The following is a 22,918-nucleotide window of genomic DNA, read 5'->3' on the forward strand; positions in this document are numbered from 1 at the left end:
GGGGCGGCGGTCGTGCTCTGGGTCTGGAACCGCTGTGACCTGGAGCGTGGAGAAGCGCAGCCTCCTCTCCTCAACTCCGCTAGCTGCGCCGAATTCGCTCAGCTAATCTGAAGATTGGAAAAAAAAAAAAAAGGAAACAGGATTGAATGAGCCCCGTTTCACCAACTCCCCGGCTCCCACCACTGGAAGATATTTTGCTATCGGGCGTGAGGGGACACTCCCTTATCTGGAAGTCCCAAGTCTCGCCGCAACTTCGTTCTCTCCCCACTGCAAGAAAAAAAAAAAAAGGTGGTAGTGAAGAGTCACGGTTCCCCAAGCCAAGTCCCCTGCAGTCTGGGACTGGTGGTCCCCTCTCGGCCCCTGACGCAGAGCACCCAGTGTCTCCCCAGGAGAAAGCCCCTTCCTGGGAGACTGAGAAGGCGGGCAGGACTTTGTGTGTGCCTGGTTTTGGGGAGCCCTGGGGCGCGGGTTGGGGGTCCCGAGACTCACTGGGAAGGGGTCGGCGAGCACCCCCCACCCCGCCCCTGGCTAATCCCCCTCTCCAGCGTCGGTTCCCGGGGACCGTATTATTCAAGACAGAAAATATTCAGCTCCAGAGCCTCCCCTGGGAGGGGAGGGGAAGGAGGTGGAGTGGGGAGGAGGTGGATCCAGGGAGGAAGAAGCGAGAAATCCGCCCCCGGGAAACAGCTCCGCGCGGAGCGGAGCGAGGCGCTTCTGTCACTTGGCGATCGCGGGCGCCCGAGCAGGGCCCCGGCCCGGCCCGGCGAGGCGAGGGGAGAGTCCGGCGGCCGCCGCCCCGCCCCACGCCCTCCCGCGGCGGCCGAGAGCCCGGGGCCGGCCGGGGCAGGTCGCGGCGGTGTCTGGGAGCGGCCGGCCGGGGGCGGCGGCCTCGGAGCGCGGCGGCGGGCAGCGCCGGATCGTCCTCCCTCAGGGTCCGGCTGGCGCGGGCGGGCGGGGAGCGCTGTCCCGGAGCCTGCCAGCCCCGTGCGGATCCACTCGCCCCGCTTCCTCCGGTGCGTGTCTGCTTTATTTTCCGCCTTAGCAGGGCGGGCGCCGCGCTCGCGGGCCGCGGGGAGCCGGTTTCACGGCGGGCTTCCCTCCACACCACCTCGGGCCACCCCGCGCGGCGCTGGCGCGGGGCCGGCGGGAGCCCACAGCAGGCGCCCGGCGGAGGCGGAGGGGCCGCGCCCGCGTGTGCGGGGCGAGGGAGGGCGGGAGGGAGGAGGGAAGGGCACAAAGGCCGGCGGCGGGTGCCGGGGTCCGGCCGGCCGGCCGGCCGTGGAGGAGGGGCGCCCCGGGCGGCTCATGAATATTAACCGAGCCTGCGGCCTAGCGCGTCCCGGCCGGGCCCAGCGCCCGGCCCGTCCCCGCTCCTGCCCGCTGCGGCGCCCGGCAGCTCGGCCTGAGCGCGCGGGAAGGGTGAGCCCCCTGGTGCCGTCTCTCCCCGAGGTCTCCCCGCACCTTTCCAGAAGGACATATTTGGGCCGCCGCTCTCCTCACGACCCGCCTCAGGAAGGGGCGGGGGAAATAGTGGTGGGTGGGTGGTTTTTCTTTTTCCTATTTTTTTTTTTCATTTTTTCCCCCAAGGTGGCCACAAGAAAAAGGGAAACTCAAGAGTCGAGTCGTAGTCGGGAGAGCAGCCCCGAAATAAAAGTTGCTGGAGCTGTGGCTTCATTGATGTAGCCCGGGAAGAATGCCCCGGAGCGGGAGCGGCGCCCGCGTCCCACCCGCGGCCGCGCACGCCTCCCCGCCCGGCCCGGCGGTCCCCACCCAGCCCCGCCGCGGGCCAAGGAAAACAGCCGCCGCCTCCTCCGGGACGCCGGCCGGGCGGAGGGGCCGCGCCGGCGACGCGCTCGCGGCAGCCTGGGCGGCCCGCCCGGAGCCGCCGCGGAGTCCGCGCCGGCCCCGGCCAAGGCTGGCTTTGTGTTTGCTTTTTGGGGGGGTGGAAAAAAGAGCGACTAGGGGGTCTGGAAGAGTGGGATCCCATCTTAGCCCCGTGGGGCAGAAAACTTGCGCTGAGTGGTCGCGTGTGGGTGGTGCAGAGGAGCACGCACGCTCCCGCTGCTCTGCCTGGAGACACACGCACCAAATGCACTTGAACCGGGAATGTTTTTTTCCTGAAAGCTGCACAACAGCCAGGCGTGTTTGACACAACCGCCGGACAGTGCAGAGGTCTCTCCCTCTCTCTGTCTTTTTTTTTTTTTCTCCTTCGGGTTTATAGGTTTTACCTTGTTTTATTTATTGATTTTATTATTATTTTTTTTATACGTTTGATTTGTGTGTTTCATCTGTATGGACCTAATAACCCTCGGAAACGCGAACTTGGCGTAGGCATGTGGGCAAGGCTGTGATGAGCGCCCGGACAAAGTTCATGTCCTTTAACTTCTCCTTCTAGGAAGGATCTCTCTGGGAGCCGCCACTCGATCCTGCACAACCCGCCCGGATTTCTCCTGGACTCAAGAGTGACACCGGGAGCAAGGGGATCGCTTTCTGCAGTTGGCCTGGACACGTCGCTGCCAAAGACAGACTTGTCGCCTTTGTTTTTAAGTCTCTAGAAATGGAAGAAGACGCCGGAGGAGTCAGTTGAAGTCCGACAAAATCACGGCATTTGAAGGGGCTTGGTGAAAACCTTTCTTTCCCAGCACTTTGTTTCACCAGCCCCGCCTCTCCTCGGAGCCTCGTGCGGAATTCTTCCCTTTTTGGTGCGTGGTGTTATTTCCCCCCCAATGTGGACTCCACAGGATTTGTCCCTTCTTTGTAATTTGAAATGAAATGATGGCCACGCGTCGGACTGGTCTGCCTGAGGGAGATGGTGACAAGCTCAAGGCTTGCGAGGTAAGTGCCCCATCCCCCGTGTGTCCAGCGAGTCGAGGGTCAGCCGCCACCCGGCCTCCTCGGGGGCTTCTCTGGGATTTGAGCTGGTTGGTGGCAGCGCCCATCTTGGCCGAGAACGAGGTGAAGCCTTGCCCACTTTTGTTTCCGGGGACTTAAGTGATTCTTTTGCAAGAATTCCTCACTTAGGAATGTCCCCATCCTGGTCACCCCTTCACAGATCTTGGAATTCTCCCATCTCTGGTGGCTGACTAGGGCACCTCAGTGTGCGTTTCCTGCAGTCCCTTTTCTCCGGTATTTTTCGGGTTGAGCTGGTTGGAGGTGGCTTTGTGCCTTTTCTACGTTTGATTGGTGTGTGTGTCTAGGGTTTTCCTCCGAGGTGGAGAAAAGGCGGTTGGTATGCCTGGAGCACCTAGAACTTGGTCTCTCTTTGACACTGATGGTGGTCCTGCCTGCTGTTGGTGCAGATCTCTGCCTTAGGTAGAAAAAGAAGTCTTTTTTTTTTTTTTATTGTTGGGGATTCATTGAGGGTACAATAAGCCAGGTTACACTGATTGCAATTGTTAGGTAAAGTCCCTCTTGCAATCATGTCTTGCCCCCATAAAGTGTGACACACACCAAGGCCCCACCCACCTCCCTCCTTCCCTCTTTCTGTTCCCCCCCCATAACCATAATTGTCATTAATTGTCCTCATATCAAGAAAAAGAAGTCTTTTTCCCATGGACAGTTAAGGCACAGCCTTGGAAAACAAAAATAACAACGGTGTAATTCCAACTCCCTGAAGACTCTCCTGCCTTTACTGTTCTTTTTTTTAAGCCCTTCCTTTCCCTGCTCAGGAGTTGGTGGAGCTGCTCTGCGGTGTCAGGTCCTTGTATTGCTGGTCAAAGCATCTTTACAAGGGCATAAAAAAGATTTTACTCCAGGCTTCCTGGATTTTTTTGAGCAGGCAAGACAGAAATATTAGAAAACCTACCGACTTATGACACTCATACACCCTGTTGTCCTCATATCCTTTTTCCCCCTCCTTTTGTTTTAAGATTGGAGTATTTGGAGTTTACTTACATAATGAACATATTGTGTTTACTATTGATGGTTTCTGTAATTTGCTTTTTAAAACAGACCAAATATTGTTATCCTTTACACTTGACTTTTGAGATGCCTGTTTTTTTGTTGAAGGGTTGAAGATTATTTTAGACAACTGTAACATACCCAAATGAGCCTTCACCATTTCACCATTTCTTTTGCCCTTCATCAGTTACAGTCTTTGAAACAACGTCCAGTTCTGAGTGTGTGGGTTTTGGCATTTTCATGAAAGTGAATCAGAAATTAAAATTTGGGTTCATAAATCATGCAGAGAGACTTGCTTCATGCTGTTTACTTCATGTTGAAGTAGAAAGTTTATGCAGAAGATGCTGTAAGGTACAGCATGCCATTCCTGTACAGCTTACATTTAGAATCGTTTTACTTCTTGACATTTGTAAACACCTGCTTGCAGGTAAAAGCATGATTAAGTATAACACTACAATCCTCTGATCATGGTGAACCATAATAACTCCTTTTGGAAGACCTACAGTACAACCTGGTGATTGCTTAATGTGTATTGTAGTTACATAATAACATGTACTGTGGCCCTAAAGCTTTATTTGTCGTTGTCTTCTGAATACTTTAATTAGCATGCGATTTGCATTATATTTGGATGAACTAACAGTTATTTGATTTTTTTTGTGTGTCCCTATCATTTAAGGGATGCCCTGAAACCAAGAATTTAGACATGTCTCTTCCTTGGCTGGAAAGCAGTGCCTCCAGTTAGTTGCACACTTGGCTTTTATTGACAATGACAGTTATATATTTTTGGACAGCTGTGAAATTTGCTTTCATTTGGATCTTAATGCTAGCATGGCTATATGATTTCTAGTTTGGAAATTAAGAGAACACAATATTATCTGTGTTTTTCTCATTTAAAATACATACATACAGTACTTGATTTTGGGATTAAGCTGCAAAATTGTTTGGCTTTTTAAAAGAATAGGTAGATATTTTGCTTAGATTCTATGTGGAAATGGAAATAAAGGGGACTTGGGTCACCAGAGAACATTTTAAACCTTAGGATAGGGAGTAAGGAAAACTTATGTAATTAATTATTGCCTCTGTTGAGTTGTGATGTGGTTTTATTTATTTTTTTGAGACAGAGTCTAAATCTGTTGCCCTGGGTAGAGTGCCGTGGAGTTATCATAGCTCACAGCAACCTTGAACCCTTGGGCTTGAGCAATCCTCTTGCCTTGGGACTACAGGTAACCACCACAATGTGGCCTGGCTAGTTTTTCTTCTATTTTTAGTAAAGACAGGGTCTGGCTCTTGCTCAGGTTGGTCTTGAACTCTGTGCAATCTACCCGCCTTGGCTTCTCAGGCTGCTAGAATTACAGGCATGAGCCCCTTCGACGGGGAATAGCTGTGAGGTATTTTTCTCTCCTATGGTTCTGAGGCACACTACATCTGAGTATTTTTTAGTAATAGAAAGGAAGTTACCATGGGAATCCTTTGGGTTGGTAGACACTTAGGTCTTTGAATGCTGCATTTAATTTTTTGTCCTTGATTTTATTACATTCTAGAGTAGTACTGTCATTCTTTAAAAATTAAAAACAAATCAATGTGTACCTAAATGTGTTTAAAATATAAATACATTTTATAATAAATAATAAATTTATTTGTGTTTTTAACTAACCAAGAAATGAACATATGTATCTGTAGGACAGAAGAAATCAATGCAGTACATTAATAGGAGTCTCTGTTTCATGTCTTATCTAATGAGCTAACTCCATCTGCCATGAATAAAATCTATTGCTTTGTTAAAAACCAATCAGAGATTGGTTTCATCTTAAGTATTACAGTCTAATAGTGTTGATATAGGAATAAATTTAGGCACTCAACCCCTCCACAAAGAATGTATTGGAGGATTCAAAACAAATAGCAAACGGCGCTTTTCAAATGAAGAATTGTGACAATTCGGTAGAATATGTCTTGGCCTCACTTGGTAAGGTTGGCCCAGATTGTGTTCATACGGATTTGTACATGTTGTGCATTAGAATCACTTTCTATGGACTCTTCCCTTTGCATCCTTGTGATGTGAACAGCCCCCTGTCATATTATACCTATAGTTTCATTGTTCAAGTTTAATTTGCCTTTTTTCTTTTTTGGAGACAAAGCCCCACTGTGTGGCCCTGGGTAGAGTACTGTGGCATCATCACAGCTCACAGCATCCTCAAACTCTTGGGCTCAGGCGATCCTCTTGCCTCAGCCTCCTGAGCAGTTGGGACTACAGGTGCCTGCCACCAGGCCCAGCTAGTTTTTCTATATATATATATTTTAGTAGACATAGAGTCTTCCTCTTGTTCAGGTTGGTCTCAGCCTCCTGTGCTTAAGCAGTCTATCTGCCTCAGCCTCCCAGAGTGGTAGGATGACAGATGTGAGCAGCGCACCTGGGCAATTTGCTTTTTTTTTTTTTTTTTTTCTTTTTCCAGTTTTTGGCTGGGGCCGGGTTTGAACCCGCCACCTCCGGTATATGGGGCTGGCGCCCTACTCCTTTGAGCCACAGGCGCCGCCCCCAACTTGCTGTTTTTTAAGTAAGAAAGTGAAAACTTTCTCTGAGCTTTCTGCACCAGGTCTTTTTTTCCATTTCTAACATTTACTTCACTTTTTATATGTAGTCTGTAGTATTATCCACTAATAGTCTTTTTTAACACTTTCACTGTTACTTAGGCCTGGTGTGGTGGCTCATGCCTGTGATCCTAGCACTCTGGAAGGCTGAGGCGGGTGAATAGCTTGAGCCCATGAGTTCCAGGCCAGCCTGAGCAAAAGCAAAACCCCATCTCTACTAAAAATAGAAAAACTGAGGCAGAGGATTGCTTGAACCTGAGTTGGAGGTTGCTGTGAGCCATAATGCCACCGTACTCTACCCAGGACTACAGCTTGAGACTCTGTCTAACAAAAAAAAAAAAAAAAAAAAGATTATTCTAGACGGAAATGTATTATGGTTGATGAATATATTTGTTGGTTGATTTTGGAAGAGTGTAAACAAAATAAGGCATTTTTCTGTGTATGAATTTATATGGATCCGTGCTTCCTCTCTTCTTACTGCAATACTGTATGCTTTGCTTTTATTCCACCCTCCCTCATTCCTTTTTTTCTTTTTTTGCTTTTGAGGACCTAGTCACACTCTGTTGCCCCAGGCTAGAGTGGCATGGTCTGAGCCTGGCTCATAGCAACCTCAAATTCCTAGGCTCAAGCAGTCTTTCTGCCTCAGCCTCCCAAGTAACTGAGACTACAGGTGTGTGCCACCACACCCAGCTAATTTTTCTATTTTTAGTAGAGACAGGATCTTGCTCTTGCTTAGGCTGGTTTCAAAATCCTTAGCTCCAGCCATCCTCCCACCTCGGCCTCCCAGAGTCCTAGGATTACTGGTCTGAGACTCTGTGCCCAGCCCCCTCTTTTTCTTTCCCTGTTTTGCAGGGTTCTTCTTCCTTTGCTGGCAACTTTCCTGTTGGTTTTTTTTTTTTTTTTGGAGACAGAGTCTTGCTGATTAGCCCTCAGTAGAGTGCTGTGGTGTCACAGCTCACAGCAACCTCAAATCCTTGGGCTTAGGCTATTCTCTTGCCTCAGCCTCCCTAGTAGCTGGGATTACAGGCGCCTGCCATGATGCCCCGCTACTTTTTTGTTGCAGTTTGGCTGGGGCTGGGTTTGAACCCACCACCCTCGGTATATGGGGCCGGCATCTTACCCACTGAACCACAGGCACCGCCCTTTCCTGTTGGTTTTACCCAGAGATAAGCCCTTTCTATTCCTCTACTATTCTCTCACTCACTAGGTTTTTATTTTGCATTCTTCCTGTATGCAGGTAACTTCAACTCTACAACTCTGTCCCAGGTTTGATGATTTTCGTTCAGGCCTAGATAGTCAATTGCTTTTTTACAGAACAGTTTCAGGAATAGCCCACAGTCCTTGCAGGTGGATTGTTCTGAGCTAGGAGTTTGAGACCAGCCTGAGCAAGAATGAGACCCCATCTCTAAAACTAGCGGGGTGTTGGAGTGGGTGCCTGTAATCTCAGCTACGTGGAGGCTGAGGCAGGAGGATCACTCGAGCCCAAGAGTTAGAGGTTGCTGTAAGCTATGATGTAACAGTATTCTACTGGGGCAAGAGAGTGAGACTCTGTCTCAACCCCACCCCCACCCCTCCAAATGATCCTATTGACAGAAGAAGCTGACTACATTTCCCCATGTAAAACAATTTTCTGGCTGCTCATTGCCTTTGGAATAAAGTTGAAATTCCTTAGAAGTCTTAAAGGACTTTGATAATCTGGCCCGCCCTTCTCCTGTCTTACCTGCTACTTTTTTTCTCTACTTTGATCTCTTATCTTTAGGTCTTATAATTACTGTTTTCTCCTACCCTTTCTTCCATCCTTCCCTCTCCCTTTTTCTCTCCCTTCCATGCTGATTTTTTAACTCATCATTCTGGTCATCATTTCCTCAGGAAAAACCTTCCCTGATCCTCTAAGACTGTCAGTTGCCCCTGGCAACTCAAAACACCCTGTACTTTGTCGAGAATAGCACTTACACGTTTATCCATATCTGCCTTGAATTGCCATCCCTGTAAGAGCAGGGACCAAATCAGACACATAGTTAAGTGTTCAATAAATATTTGTTGGATGAGTAAGTGGGATATGCAGGAACGGCTTTGAGTTTTATTCTGTGCTTGGCTTTATTCCAGCATGCTGTACTCTCTCAGTTAATGTTTCACCATTGTCCCTCCTCTCTTTAAAGTTTCCTGATCTGCTTGACATTCATGCATCTCAAGGCTCAGCGTTTTTTTTTTTTTTTTTTTTTTTGTAATTGTAATAGATTTAGGGGTATGAGTTGAATTTCATTACACGTGCTTGTTGTATATTGGTGATGTCTGGGCTTTTGGTTTACCTGTCACCCATGTCGTATGCATTGATCGTGCCCCACAGATAAATTCTCATTCCTCACCCCTCCCACCCTCTCCCCTTGTGAGTCTCCAGTGTACCACTGTGTGTGCCCTTGGGTAGCTGTAGTTGAGCTCACATTTACAAGTGAGAACATGTGGCATATATTTTTCTGTTCCTGGGTTACTTCATTTGGAATAAGGGGCTCCAGTTCCATCCAAGTTATTGTAAAAGCTGTTATTTCATTCTTTTGTAGCCCTGGTGTATGTATATGACATTTCCTTAAATCTGCTCATCCGTTCATGGGCCCTAGGTTGATTCCACATCTTTGCAGTGGTGAATTGTGCTGCAATAAACATGCCAGTCCAGGTATCTTTTCCCTCTGTGTAGATACCCAGGAGTGGAATTGCAGGATCAAATAGTAGATCTACTTTGTAGTTCTTTGAGAAATCTCCTACTGATCTCTGTAGCCGTGGTACTAATTTACATTTTCACCAACAGCGTGTAAGTGTTCTCTTTTCACTGCATCTGAGACAATATCTCTTGGTTCTGGACTTTTTAGTAATGGCTTTTCTTCTCTTTCTCTCTTTCTTTTTTTCTGACAGAGTTTCACTCTATTACCAGGCTTGAGTGCTGTCATATCAGGTTAGCTCACAGCAACCTTACATTCCTGGGTTCTAGTGATTCTCCTGCCCCAGTTTCCTGAGTAGCTGGAACTAGGTGGGTGGCATTCCACCCAGATAATTTTTTTTCTTTCTTTCTTTCTTTTTTTTTTTTAATTTCTTAATAGCGAATTTATTTATTTATTTTTATTTATTTTTTATTTTTTTGAGACAGAGTCTCACTTTATCACCCTTGGTAGAGTGCCATGGCATCACAGCTCACAGCAACCTCCAACTCCTGGGCTTAGGCGATTCTCTTGCCTCAGCCTCCTGAGTAGCTGGGACTACAGGCGCTGCCACAACACCCGGCTATTTTTTTGTTGCAGTTTGGCCGGGGCTGGGTTTGAACCTACCACCCTCGGTATATGGGACTGGCGCCCTACTCACTGAGCCACAGCGCCACCCCCTTAACAGCAAATTTTTTTCTTTTTTTTTGAGAGACAGGGTTTCTCTCTTGCTCAGGCTCGGCTTGAACTCCTGAGCTAAAACAGTTCTCCCTCCTTGGCCTCCTGGAGTGCCAGGATTACAGATGTGAGCCCCCCTCCACCTGGCCAGTAATGACTATTCTGTTAATAATTGGAGTAATGTGGTATCTCATTGTGGTTTTAATTTGTTTTTCCCTGATGATTAATGATGGTTACCATTTTTTCATCTGTGTCTTGGTTGTTTTTGCTTATCTTCTCTAGAAAAACACCTGTTCATGTCATCTGCCCTCTTTTTAAGGGGGTTGTTTTTTCTTGAGTTTTCATGATCCAGTTTGACTCTTTTCTCTCAATACTCAATTTCATGGTTTTACATATCAAATATATACAGATTACATATATGCATACATAAAGATGTATGTTTATTTTATTTATTGATTTTTATTATTGAGACAGTGTCTCACTCTGTTGCCCTTGGTAGAGTGCTGTGGCATCACAGCTCATGGCAACCTCAAACTCTTGGGCTTAAACAATTCTCTTGCCTCAGCCTCCCAAGTAGCTGGGACTACAGGCCCCCACCACACACCCGACCATTTTTTGTTGTTGTTGCAATTGTCATAGTTGTTTAGCTGGCCCAAGCTGGGTTCAAACCTGCCAGCCTTGGTGCATGTAGCCCACACTGTAACCACTGTGCTACAGGCACCGGGCCTTTCGTTTTGTTTTTATTTTGCGGGGACAGAGACTCACTCTGTGGCCCTGGCTAGAGTGCTGTGGCATCAAGCTCACAGCTATGTGTCATTATAGCTCCTGGGCTCAAGCAGTCTTCTTGCCTCAGCCTCCTGAGTAGCTGAGACTACTGGTATAAACCACAACACTCAGCTAGTTTTTCTATTTTTATATCTTCTTTCTCCCCCTATTTTTACTATAGGCAGGGTCTCGCTTTTGCTCAGGCTGGTCTTGAACACCTGAGCTCAAGCAGTTTACCCATTTCAGTCTCCCTGGGTATTAGGATTGTAGGCTACCACGCCCAGCCTTTTTTATTTTCATTTTTATTTTTTCTTAGAGACGCAATCTTCCGGTGTTGCCCAGGCCAGAGTGCCATGGCATTAGCCTAGCTCACAGCAACCTCAAATTCTTGGGTTCAAGTGCCTCAGCTCCTGCTTCCTGCCTCAGCCTCCCAAGTAGCTAGGACTATAGGTGCCCACCACAATGCCCACTTATTTTTTTCTATTTGTAGAGAGATAGGGCTTGCTCTTACTTAGGCTGGTCTTGAAGTTGAGTTCAAGCCATCTTCTTGCCTTGGCCTCCCAGAGTACTAGGATTACAGATGTCAGCCATTGCACTTGGCTGGATGTGTGTTTCATTTTTTTCTTTTTTTTCATTGCAGTTTGGCTGGGTTCAAACTTGCCACCCTTGGTATATGGGACCAGTGCCCTACTCACTGAGCCACAGGTGCCGACCTGGATGTGTGTTTCTTTATGTATATATGCCATGAGAATATCTTTTCCCCTGATCTCTCCCTCTGTCTTTTAAATTCAGATTCCTGTATTCTCCTGACCTCACTCCTCAGAATTTCCGCCTGGTTACCAGACAGGCATATCTAAAACCAAACTCCTGACTTTCTGCATCCATTCTCCAGCCTTTCTTCACACATTTGCACCTTCCAGTCTTCCTTATCAGAAGCCATCCCAAGCCCACCCTTCCAGGCCAGCTGTCTTTGATGTCTCCCTTTTCTCCCCAGTAACAGGCAAAGCTCAGCTTCAGTCCTTGTCAGCCTCAAGTTTGTTGGCCACGTAGTATTCAGGGCAGACTGTTTATAAACCAATCAGATGGTGTCACTCCTCTGCTCAGGTTCCTTCAATGGCTTCTTGTTTCCCTGAAGATTAAAGGAGAGTTCTTCCACCGACCTGTGAAGCCCTGTACAATTTCCCCGCCCTCCTTGGTCTCAGCTCCTATTACCCTCCCCCTGCTCACTCTGCGCTGTCCCTTCTGGACTCTTGCTGTTCTGTGTACACACCAAGCATGACAGTCCCCAGAGGGAACACTCTTCCCCAGGTCTCTGCATGTCCTCATCTCCTTCGGGCTTTTGCTTAGAGGTCAACTTCTGAGTGAAGCTCTGCCAACCACTCCCTTAACTGAATGTCTCTGCCCTGGTCCCTGTGCCCTGCTCTGCCCTCCTCCTTCCTCCCTATCACTTAATCTCTACTTCTTATGCATATCCATGTGATTTTGTTTGTTGATGGGAGAACAGATAATGTATCTAGAATATAAGCACTTTGTTTCGCTCACATTGGATTTTTTGTGCCTAGAAGAGTGAGTGGCACATAATCCCGAATAAAAAAAATTTTTTTTGAATGAATGAAGAGTTAGAAAAATTCCAAAATGGGCTCGTCGCCTGTAGCTCAGTGGTTTGAAACTGGCCCCGGGCCTGCTAAACAACAAGGACAACTGCAACAACAATAACAACAACAACAACAAACAGCCGGGCCTTGTGGTGGGTGGGAGGCTGAGGCAAGAGAATTGCTTAAGCCCCAGAGTTTGAGGTTGCTGTGAGCTGTGATGACATAGTGAGACTCTGTCTCTCAAAAAAAAAAAAAAGAAAAAGAAACATTTTCAAAATGTTACTTGTTTGTATTCAGGCATGTCATGTGAATACTGATTTTTTTTTTTTTTTTTGGAGACAGACCCTCAAGCTGTCGCCCTGGGTAGAGTGTCATGGCATCACAGCTCACAGCAACCTCCAACTCCTAGGCTCAAGGGATTCTCCTGCCTCTGTCTCCCAAGTAGCTGGGACTACAGGCACCGGCCACAATGCCCGGCTATTTTTTGGTTGCAGCCGTCATTGTTTGGCAGGTCCGGGCCGGATTCAAACCTGCCAGCTCAGGTGTATGTGGCTGGCGCCTTAGCCGCTTGAACCACAGGCGCCGAGCCATGAATACTGATTTTAAGTTATACAAAATGAGGTGTGTATACTTCCTCAAAACTCTTGCCCTCCTTAATTATATTTCATTTCCATAGAACTGCTGTTGAGGCTTGGCACCCGTAGTACACAGGTTACGACGCCAGCCATATACACCGAGGCTGGCAGGTTCGAACCCTGCCGGGACCTGCCAAACAACAATGACAACTGCAACAAAAAATAGCCAGGCGTTGTGGCGGTGCCTGTAGTCACAGCTACTTGAGAAGCTGAGGCAAAAGAATCGTTTAAGCCCAAGAGTTTGAGGTTGCTGAGAGCTGTGACAACATAGTGAGACGGTCCCCTTCACCACTCACCTCAAAAAGAACTGCTGTTGAAATATTTGGTGCCTTTTTTCTTTGTATCTTTCTTACCTTTGGGAAGCTAGTTACCAAGTAACAGTAACCAAGACAATGTGTAGTACAAATGTGGGAAATAATTTGTACTAATAGGTGAGGTGATAATGAATGGAAGAATGAAATGTAATCAGACTGGTTGATAGGCGAGACTATAGAAAGGTGACAGGCCTGTATTGACAGTTTTATTTCTTAGAACAGATGGCTAGTCATAATTTTCCTCATTCTATATTTTTATTTTTTCATGTCATTGATGTTTTACAACCATTTAGACCAAGGTCACAATGTTGACTATGTCGACATGTTAATATTGTTTTAGGTTATTTTTGTATTTTCTCTTTTTTTATTTACAAAATGATGACGCAAAGACACGAGAGACTTAAAAAATAGCTAATATGTTATCAGTTTTGTGAAAATCTGGTTTCTAGCAAACTTACACTGGTTTAACATAATAGTTAAATGCTTTTATAAAAGCATATGTTTTCTTCTTTGGAGGCCTAGGATTCATTCTAGGCTAGTTATAGCATAATAGCACATAACACTATTATTTAATTTTAAATGTGTGTTCCTTCAAGTACCTGAATTTAAATGTCATAATACCATTGCATGTCAAAAGCCATATGCTGCAAACTGGAGTTAAAGGTACAGGCTGTTGGAATTGGGAACAGCGGACAGCAGCTGCAGGTATCATTAAGTGGCGGTTCAGCAGAAGTCTGGATTTGAATACATTGAGTGGAACTGGTCACAAGATAAGACCATCAACAAAATAAGTGTCTAGATCTAAAGATCTCCACAAACTATTGTTGTTCCTTAGCGTTCATTTCTTTCAAGTTAAACAGTTCATGAAGTCCATTGTGCCTGGATGTTTTTCATTTCTTTAGTTTACTACCAGGTCAAGTAATCTCTCGTATAGAAGTGATACCCAGTTTCTTTTGTTCTTTGCTTTGTGAAAGGTCCTGTCATCTTAGTGTATTTAACAATATGCTTATTTAAGTATGGGCAATGCTAGTGTTGATAAGATGCACAGATGCTGTTATTGAATGCAGCTATTTTCTTTTACAGAAAGACCATATGGTAGGCACTTGTTTTTCTTTCTGGTCGACGTGATTAGATTACTAAAATAAAAAGGTTATTGGGCTTAAAGGTTGTCCTGCTATTTATCTAATTTTAATAGACCATAAAGAATTAAATATTTCAAGCTTTTGTATGTTCTCTGATTTGAGAAGAAAGTAGATTGAAGGAGAAAGACAGCTGCCCGCAAAAGCTCAGGTTCGGTTGCTTTCACCAAAAGAGTTTTGTAGTTTAAGTTGCCTTAATCTCATAAAATCGAGTATTGTACAGATAGTTTACGTCACAGTAAAATTTGGAAGGTGGTGTTTTGTGTTTCCAAAATAATCTGAACATATCACAGGTTTAAGAAACGATGGGATGGAAATTGGTTATAATTCCTTTTCCTTCTAGTTATCTATTAATATGGAAGAAATTCCAGCTTGTGGATATAGGAATTAAAAAATAGATTTAGAACCCAAATATGATATTTGTGAATATTCTACTATTACTGGGGAAGGTATTTAGACCAGAACAGACAAATTATTATTTTAGAGACAGAGTCTCACTTTGTCACCCTCTGTCACAGCAACCTCCAGCTCCTGTGCTTAGGTGATTCTCTTGTCTCAGCCTCCTGAGCAGTTGGGACTACAGGCGCCCGCCACAACACCTGCTTATTTTTTGTTGCAGTTTGGCTGGGACTGGGTTCGAACCCGCCACCCTCGGTATATGGGGCTGGCACCCCACTCACTGAGCCACAGGCGCTGCCCCAGACTACTTATTATTACTTAAAAAAAAGAAAAGTCAAGTTAAAGACTCTTATTTTTCCCTGCTGGCTAGCTGCTGTTGCATCTCCTGTTTGATAGTGGGTGTGTTTTTGATTCTGGATTGGTTACTTTCTGCTTTTCTCCTTGTTGCTTATCTCTGTTTTGAACAGACATCTGGCACAGTTGGGAGAGGCGCTGTGTGCCGTGTGGCTTCTTTGTCCTTCTTATAACCTAATGAAGACTTATTCTCTTAACTTACATATTTTTTGTTCACTGTACTAATTTTTTTTTTTTTTTTAGAGACAGAGTTTCACTATGTTACCCTCTGTACAGTGCTGTGATGTCACAGCTCACAGCAACCTCAAACTCTTGGGCTTAAGCGATTCTCTTGCCTCAGCTTCCTGAGTAGCTGGGACTACAGGCGCCCGCCACAACGCCCGGCTGTTTTTTGGTTGCAGCTGTCATTGTTGTTTAGGAGGCCTGGGACAGGCTCGAACCCACCAGCCTTGGTTTATGTGGCTGGTGCCGTAACCACTGAGCTAAAGGCGCCGAGCCCACTGTGCTAATCTTTAATATGTTGAGAGGACTTATGTTCTTAGTAAGTCCCGACTCCCTCCTTACTTACAACATAAGAGAGTATCCTCAAATGGAGTACATTTAGACGATTCTTCTGGATATGGCTTAGGTGGTTTGATCTTGGGGATTAATAGGCACTAATTTTTTTTTCTTTTAAAGCTCAGGGTATTTAGACATTCTTAATACCCAGAATTTTCCTAAAAAATACAGATTTTTATATTTAAATGAATTTGAGTAAGCCTGATCAGCGAGCTGTCCTTTCTCCTCGGGGTTCTGCATATTAGCTTCTGGAGACATATTCTGTGCTAGAGGATGCAAGGGACAAGGAGTGCTCTGGGCACCAGGTCTAAATCAGATCTGTATTAGATTGCATTTAGGACATTGTTTTTGATTTTATTTTTTCCCCCCATTTGATAACATCTTCCATTTAACAGACACCCTTCTCTGTCCATAGGTCATGTATATTGCAGGCCCTCTGTGTCCGTGGGCCGTCTCAGTTGTGGCTTCAACCAGCCAAGGATTAACAATACTTGGCTAAAAATTGCGTCTGGGCTGAACATGTTCCGACTTTTTATTCTTGTCATTATTCCCTAAATGATACAGTATTACAGCCGTCTACACAATACATGTATTTACAATGTATTAATTAGATATTAAAATATAAGGTAGAGATGATTTGAAGTATGAGTCTATGGCAGGATGCCGTGCTACTCCGTTCTATATCAGGGACTTAAGCACCTTCAGATCCTGGTATTTTGAGGAACCAATCCCCCATAGATAGTGGGGAATGGCTGTATAGGTCCTATGTATTTTGTGGCAACATAACTCCATTCTGCCTCTTCTTCACATGGCCTTCTTCACTGTTAGACCTCATCTGCCTCTGCCTTTCTTCTTTTTTTTTTGAGACAGAGTCTCACTTTGTTACCCTTGGTAGAGCGCTGTGGCCTCATAGCTCACAGCAACCTCAAACTTATGGGCTCAAGCCATTCTCTTGTCTCAGCTGTCCAAGTAGCTGGGACCACAGGTGCCTGCCTAACACCGGCTATTTTTAGAGATAGGGTCTCGCTCTGGCTCAGGTTGGTCTCGAACCTGTGAACTCAATCCACCTGCCTCGGCCTCCCAGAGTGCTAGGATTACAGGCATGAGCCACTGTGCCCACCCCTCTGCCTTTCTTTCTTAAGGTCACATGTCATTGGATTCAGGGCCCATCTAGATAATTCAGGACAATCCCATCTCAAGATCCGTAGCTTAATTATATCTGCAAAGACCCTTTCCCCAAATAAAGTCACATTCATGAGTTGCAGGTGGACACATCTTTCGGGGGGTTACTGTTCAAAACCTTACACATGGGGGTTCTTCTGTTTGGTCTGCCTGCTGCTGCCCTTCACCTCTTTTTTTTGCAGGTGCTGATGCTGTGCAGCTGTTGTTACTGCTTGGTCTCTACTCACTTATTTTGGGGTTCATAGGGATACCTATTAATTACCTAGTTGTGTGGTAAATATTACCCACGTGGTTTGTTGTTTTTCTGGGTTGCCATCTGACGGCACTGTCTGTTTGGGGGAAAGAAAAGGGGAATTTGGGAGATTTCTATGCTGATTCTTAAATAAGGAAGAGATGGATAGTTATGGAATTATTTTCTTTCTCATAAAACTGGTTCAGTTTTCTAAAGGATTTTGCAGATAAAGATGGTCAGGTGGAGACTGTGAGGATATGAAAAGTAGGCTGTGTTTAGGGGATGATTTATATAGTTGGGCCTTTCATCTCTGAGTCTTTTTTTTTTTTTTCTTTCCTTTTTTGGCATGAACTTTTGTTCAGTGGCTCTTCATTGGTAAGATATATCAGAAATACCAGGCAGCTTTTGAAAATCAGATAACTGAAACCCTTCCTTCTTCCAGAATTTTTCAGAATCTTCTGGTGGGGCTGGAATAGATAGTGTCAATGTGATTTAGAGATTTTGCTAGAATCTCTTGTGCTCCAACTACTTTCTTAGAGATATTACTTAAGGGAGGAAGCAACTTGTGTTTTGCCTACAGCTGGTGATAATGACCTTTCTGTTCTCAAGATAAAAGTCTTACGTTCTTAATAAGACCTGTAGTCCAGTCTCATCTCTCTTAAAAGATGCAAGTTTAATACTTGCAGTGCCAGAGAGTCCTATTATATTTAGAGCTATCCTTCCATATATGTTAACTCATTCACCAGATATTTATTGAGCACCTTCTAAGTGCCAGACACTGAATATACAGTGGTAATAAAAACACAGTCTGGTTCCTGCCTTCACAGATATACATGGATAATGGGAAGTCAAGCAATCCAACAAGTGCTTGTAGCTGAGCACGGAGATGAGCCCAATTTCAGAAGAGTAAGCAGCTGTGCAAGCATGCAGCGGTCAGACCTCACTAGTGTACAGATTAGGGAACGTTTTCCTGGGAGGATTGTGTCCAAGCTAAGTCAGGAAGGAGTTAGCCAGGGAAAAAGAAGAGGAAAACATTTCGGTAGAGGAAATGAACAGCCTCAGTTTCCAAATGTGCTCCAGCTGCATGTAGCTACAGCTAGAGAGAATGTCTTACATCTCACTGGAGAAAAAAAGTACAAGAAGATCAAGGAGGGCAAAGATACAGAAATGAGAAACAGCCTTTATTGAGTCTTTCCAAAGTACTCAAGTCAGTTTTCATAGAAAGAACAACTCTAGGTTGGTTGCAGTGGCTCGCACCTATAATCATACTGCTCTGGGAGGGTGACAGGGGAGGAGTGCTTAAGGTCAGGAGTTCAAGACCAGCCTGAGCAAGAGTGAGACCCCATCTGTACTAACAAGAGCAAAATCAGCTAGGCATTGTGGCAAGCGCCTGTAGCCTAAGCTACTCAGGAGGCTAAGGCAGAAGGGTTGCTTGAGCCCAGGAGTTTGAGGTTGCTGTGAGCTACGCTGTTGCATGGCACTGTGCCCAGGGCAACTGAGTGAGACTCTGTTTCAAAAAAAACAAAAAGCCCCACAACTGTTACTTTTATTCATATTTCTTCGGTTTCCCTATTATCTACCTTCCGTAATTATAGTAACAAATAAAACTGATGTAAAGAGCTTTGTTAAGCTTGAGTGTCACATGGTGGGAGCAGAAACAGGCAGGTATCTGCCTAGACATAAGAGCTGCGCTAGCTGCAGGTGAGTCAGGATTCCTACAGAAGAGAGTGGGGAATTTTGGTTTGCCTGGCGAGTCAGTCAGAGTGAGCCAGCCTCTAGGGTAATTATACTTTTGCAATAGATGAGCGCATTGAGGGAGGTGAAGAGAGGAGGGTCACAGTCAGACAGATCTTTAGAGAGCACCACCGATTAAGGGACAGACAGAGGCCATAAACCAGCTGAAGATTTCAAGACAGACTAGTTAGAAATAAGCTTTCTAGGAACCTCAGTTTTCAGATTTTGGAGACTTTGGATTGATCTTCATATTTAGACTGACCTTGCAACTTTATTGGGTTTTTTTGTTTTGTTTTTTGAGACAGTCTTACTATGTCACCCTCAGTAGAGTGCTGTGGCATCACAGTTCACAGCAACCTCAAACTCTTGGGCTTATGCAATTCTCTTACCTTAGCCTCCCAAATAGCTGGGGCTACAGGTGCTTCCCCACAACTCCCAACTGTTTTTTTTTTGTTATAGTTGTCATTGTTGTTTAGCAGCCCGGGCTGGTTTCCAACCTGCCAGCCACAGTGCATGTGTCTGGTGCCCTAACCACTGAGCTATGGGTGCTGAGCCAACTTTATTGTTTTTTAACCCAGTGTTTCTCAAACTTAATTTGCCATTGAAGACTCTTTTTCATTTAACGCTTTATTTTATTTTATTTAATTAATTAATAATTTATTTTTTGTAGAGACAGAGTCTCACTTTATGGCCCTCGGTAAAGTGCTGTGACATCACAGCTCACAGCAACCTCCAACTCCTGGGCTTAAGTGATTCTCTTGCCTCAGCCTCCCAAGTAGCTGGGACTACAGGCGTTCGCCACAACTCCCAGTTATTTTTTAGTTGCAGTGCAGCTGAAGCCAGGTTTGAACCCGCCACCCTCGGTATATGGGACCGGCGCCTTACCGACTGAGCTACAGGCGCCACCTCATTTAACTCTTAATTCTATAACTTATAGAACTTGTAGGAATATACTTTGGGAAACACTACTATATATAGGCAAAAAGGAGCAACAGAAGGGATGTAGGCAAGGTAGTCATGATTAGCTTTTAGTTAAAGGACTCTTTGTTAGGCAAGGAGTGAAATGGAATGTATGGGGGACCAACTGGATGTCCTTGTGATCATCCAGGAAGAAGTTGATGGGGCTTGAATTTGGCCAGTAGTAATGGCATAGAATAAGAACAGTTCAATGTATATTTTGGAGGAGTGACAGGGTTTCATAGCTAGACATGACGAGTAAGAAAAAGAATCTTGGGTGACTCTGGTTTCTGTGTGGGTGACTGGGGGCATGAGTTGTGCTGGCACTGGGCAGATTAGGGAGCAAGAGAGCTGGTGCAGGTTGAGTGGGAAGGTAATGACTTCAGTTTTGGACATACAGCGTAAAGTACCTAGGTGTATGTGCTTAGCAAGATTTTGGTCATGCAAATTTGGAGATTGGGAGAAGTGGTGACATTGAAGAGGGGTTTAGAAATGATTCATAGTTAGGCAGGGTGTGGTGGCTCACGCCTGTAATCCTAGTACTCTCAGAGTATAAGTGGGTGGATTGCTTGAGCTCATGAGTTCAAGACCAGCCTGAGCAAGAGCAAGAGCAAGACTCTGGCTCTACGAAAAGTAGAAAAACTAGCTGAGCACTGTGGCGGGCACTTGTAGTCCCAGCTACTTGGCAGGCTGAGGCAAGAGGATTGCTCAAGCCCAAGAGTTTGAGGTTGCTGTGAGCCGTGACCCCACAGCCCTCTACCCAGGGTGACAGAGTGAGACTGTGTCTCAAAATAAATAAATAATAATTCATACTTATAATCATGTGTCTGGAATGACATTATCTAGTGATAGCATAAGAAATGAGAGGGAGGGGTCAAGGATAGGCTGATTTAGGTAGGAAGGGGAGGCAATAATAAAAACATTGATAATACCTATTAGGTATCTGTTATTGCTTCTCAGCCTTTTGGCTAAGATCAAGTGTATCTGTTAGATAACCTTTTTTAAAAGTTTGAAGATATGTTGGCTAGGGTGGCCTTGAACTCCTGGGCTCAATTGATCCTGTCACCTCAGCCTCTAGGACTGCAGACTTGGACACTGTTTTTAAGCAGGTGTTATTTATTTCTTACAAAAAACCCCATGAGGGTAGGTGTTGTTATCCACATTTTACAAATGAATGAAGCTCAAAGGTTAAGTTGTTGGCTCCTGGCATTTGAGGAACTGGAGGCTGTCTTAACTCATCTAAGCTTACTTTGTTACATTGCCTTTTGCAAAGAAGTAATAGAGAAGTAGTGAGAAAACAAAGAGAGTGGTAATGTGGTACCCAGGATGAGAGTTAGGGGAAGAGTTGTTAGCAGCGTGGGATGCCGCTGAGAGATTAAGAAAGGTCTAAGTATCTCCTTTGGATCGAGTCAGTGCAAGGGTCACTGATGACGCCACAGCCTTGTGTAGGAATTGGTTTCTTGTGGACTGTATGTATTTAGTATTTAACACCTTCCCAAGTTGTGTTTTCCTTAAATGAATAAATCCTAGCCCCTGATACCCAGAAAGAAGGAAAAAGCAATAATCTTCAATAATATTAAATACTGAATGAGACTTATTAAAAATAAAAACAACTCTCCTTCTTGATCTAATAATTTAAATATACTGGTGTTTGGGAAGATGATGTAGTTCTGCCAGTCAGCTCTTGCTGCCTGGGCAGGAAAGGGAGGGGAAGTTCCTATTTGTGGCTCACATCACTGCAGAGCTCTCTAACCCGTTGCTGCCGTGCTGACAAAAGCTGAGTCAGAAGCCATGCAGGCTGCGCTATAGGCAGGCATGGCCCAGTTCAGGATTTTGGACTGCATAGCCAACCACAACTGGAGTTTGTTGTGCAATCTCTATTGTGCCTGGAGTAGTCAGGTTTGTTTAATACATAATATATATGTATTTGGTTTTTAATTAAAAACTGCTATAATGCATAAAGCAAAAAAAAAAATGGTGAAAATGCTAGATTTGAAAGCACTAGCTTTCTTTATCAGTAAAAAAGTAATCTTTTAGACTATTAAGTTTTTGTTGAAATACTTGTTTAATATAACATATCTCAATTCTTTAATCTGAATTACTTGAAAAGAATTCAGTTAATTCTTAAGTAGTATAGATGAGCCTGTTTGTAGAGCTTTAAGTGACGGGGGAGGGGAAGTTAGAATGAATTACTTAAAAAATAAAACTAGCAAAAATTAGAGCAGTGTGTTTGTAACGTGGGGTAAATATTATACACGTATGTTTTGAAGGCATTTAATATTGTGTTTCTAAGAAGGTAGGTGAGATTTCGGAATGAGTTGCTTTTCAGTATTTCATTTTTAGTGAAATAAAAAGAGTTTTCTTGCAATAGAGAAAATTTGCTGGGTATGTTTTTGTAAGACAGTTATGTCATCTGCTTTTGAGTATTCTTTCCTAAGAAGAGTATTCTTTACTAAGAAGCAAAAACTCTTGCTTCTTCCTTCAACCCTCGCTCAACGCTGTTCTTCTCAGGGGCAGACTGCTTTGGTAAATTGTAAATAACATTGTTTATATCAGTCTAATAGCTTCTCTTACAGAAATCTTTTGTTCAAGTTCTAGAAATCTTTTGTACGGGTGACTCTTTAGAAACTATGAATTGTTTACCTTGTAGGTTATTAATCATCTTGTGGGTTTTTGTCCTCCTAGTAAAAATAAAGAACTGAATTTAAAATATTATCGAAAGCAATGAATGATAAATATAATGAATGCTGCATCCCCCACCATTTTTTAGTTTTTCCCTAGGTATGATGTGAACTTCTCAGGTTATGAGATATGAAATCTGTTCCACATGGGATTTGGGGGTCTCCAGTACTTTGCTTTATGTGCTATTACAGACTGGAATGGTGGAAAAATATTTTGATAGTTTGGGCACAACAGACTGATGGATCAGAGACGTAAGAGCTGGAGAAGGTCATTAGTCGACATTTCTCCCAGTGTGAGATTGATCCCTCAATGCACTTTCTAGTTCTCTCCTTAATGGATTTGCATTACCGTCAAAATATGGATTTTGAATGGCTAATAAGAGAATAAAAGAAAAGAGGTACTGCAGTTACTTTAACATGTAAAATACATAATTTCAGGAGCCTAACAAAGCTGAAAGTTTTGAAAAATTTTTGTGTTTAACTAGCTTGCAGCTATTACTAAACTTAATAGTCTCCTCA

The 22,918-nt window shown here is 44.6% G+C and overlaps 1 protein-coding gene across 5 annotated transcripts in view; it reads left to right on the forward strand.

Annotated features, from left to right (window-relative positions):
• The first annotated feature begins 638 nt into the window (after positions 1-638).
• The window catches only part of ARHGAP21 (Rho GTPase activating protein 21), a 157,400-nt gene continuing 135,120 nt past the window's right edge, over positions 639-22,918 (forward strand). For 2 of the 5 annotated variants that reach the window (XM_053572460.1, XM_053572464.1), the window contains exons 1-2: positions 642-1,013; positions 2,396-2,835. In XM_053572460.1, the coding sequence (XP_053428435.1) occupies positions 2,773-2,835 (63 nt within the window). In that variant the 5' untranslated portion in view covers positions 642-1,013; positions 2,396-2,772. Of the gene's footprint in view, positions 1,014-2,395; positions 2,836-22,918 lie in introns of all 5 variants that reach the window. The other 3 variants (XM_053572465.1, XM_053572461.1, XM_053572462.1) reach the window with 3 other exon arrangements.

This window comes from Nycticebus coucang, chromosome 20 (genome assembly GCF_027406575.1).
Source record: "Nycticebus coucang isolate mNycCou1 chromosome 20, mNycCou1.pri, whole genome shotgun sequence".
Classification (NCBI taxonomy): domain Eukaryota; kingdom Metazoa; phylum Chordata; class Mammalia; order Primates; family Lorisidae; genus Nycticebus; species Nycticebus coucang.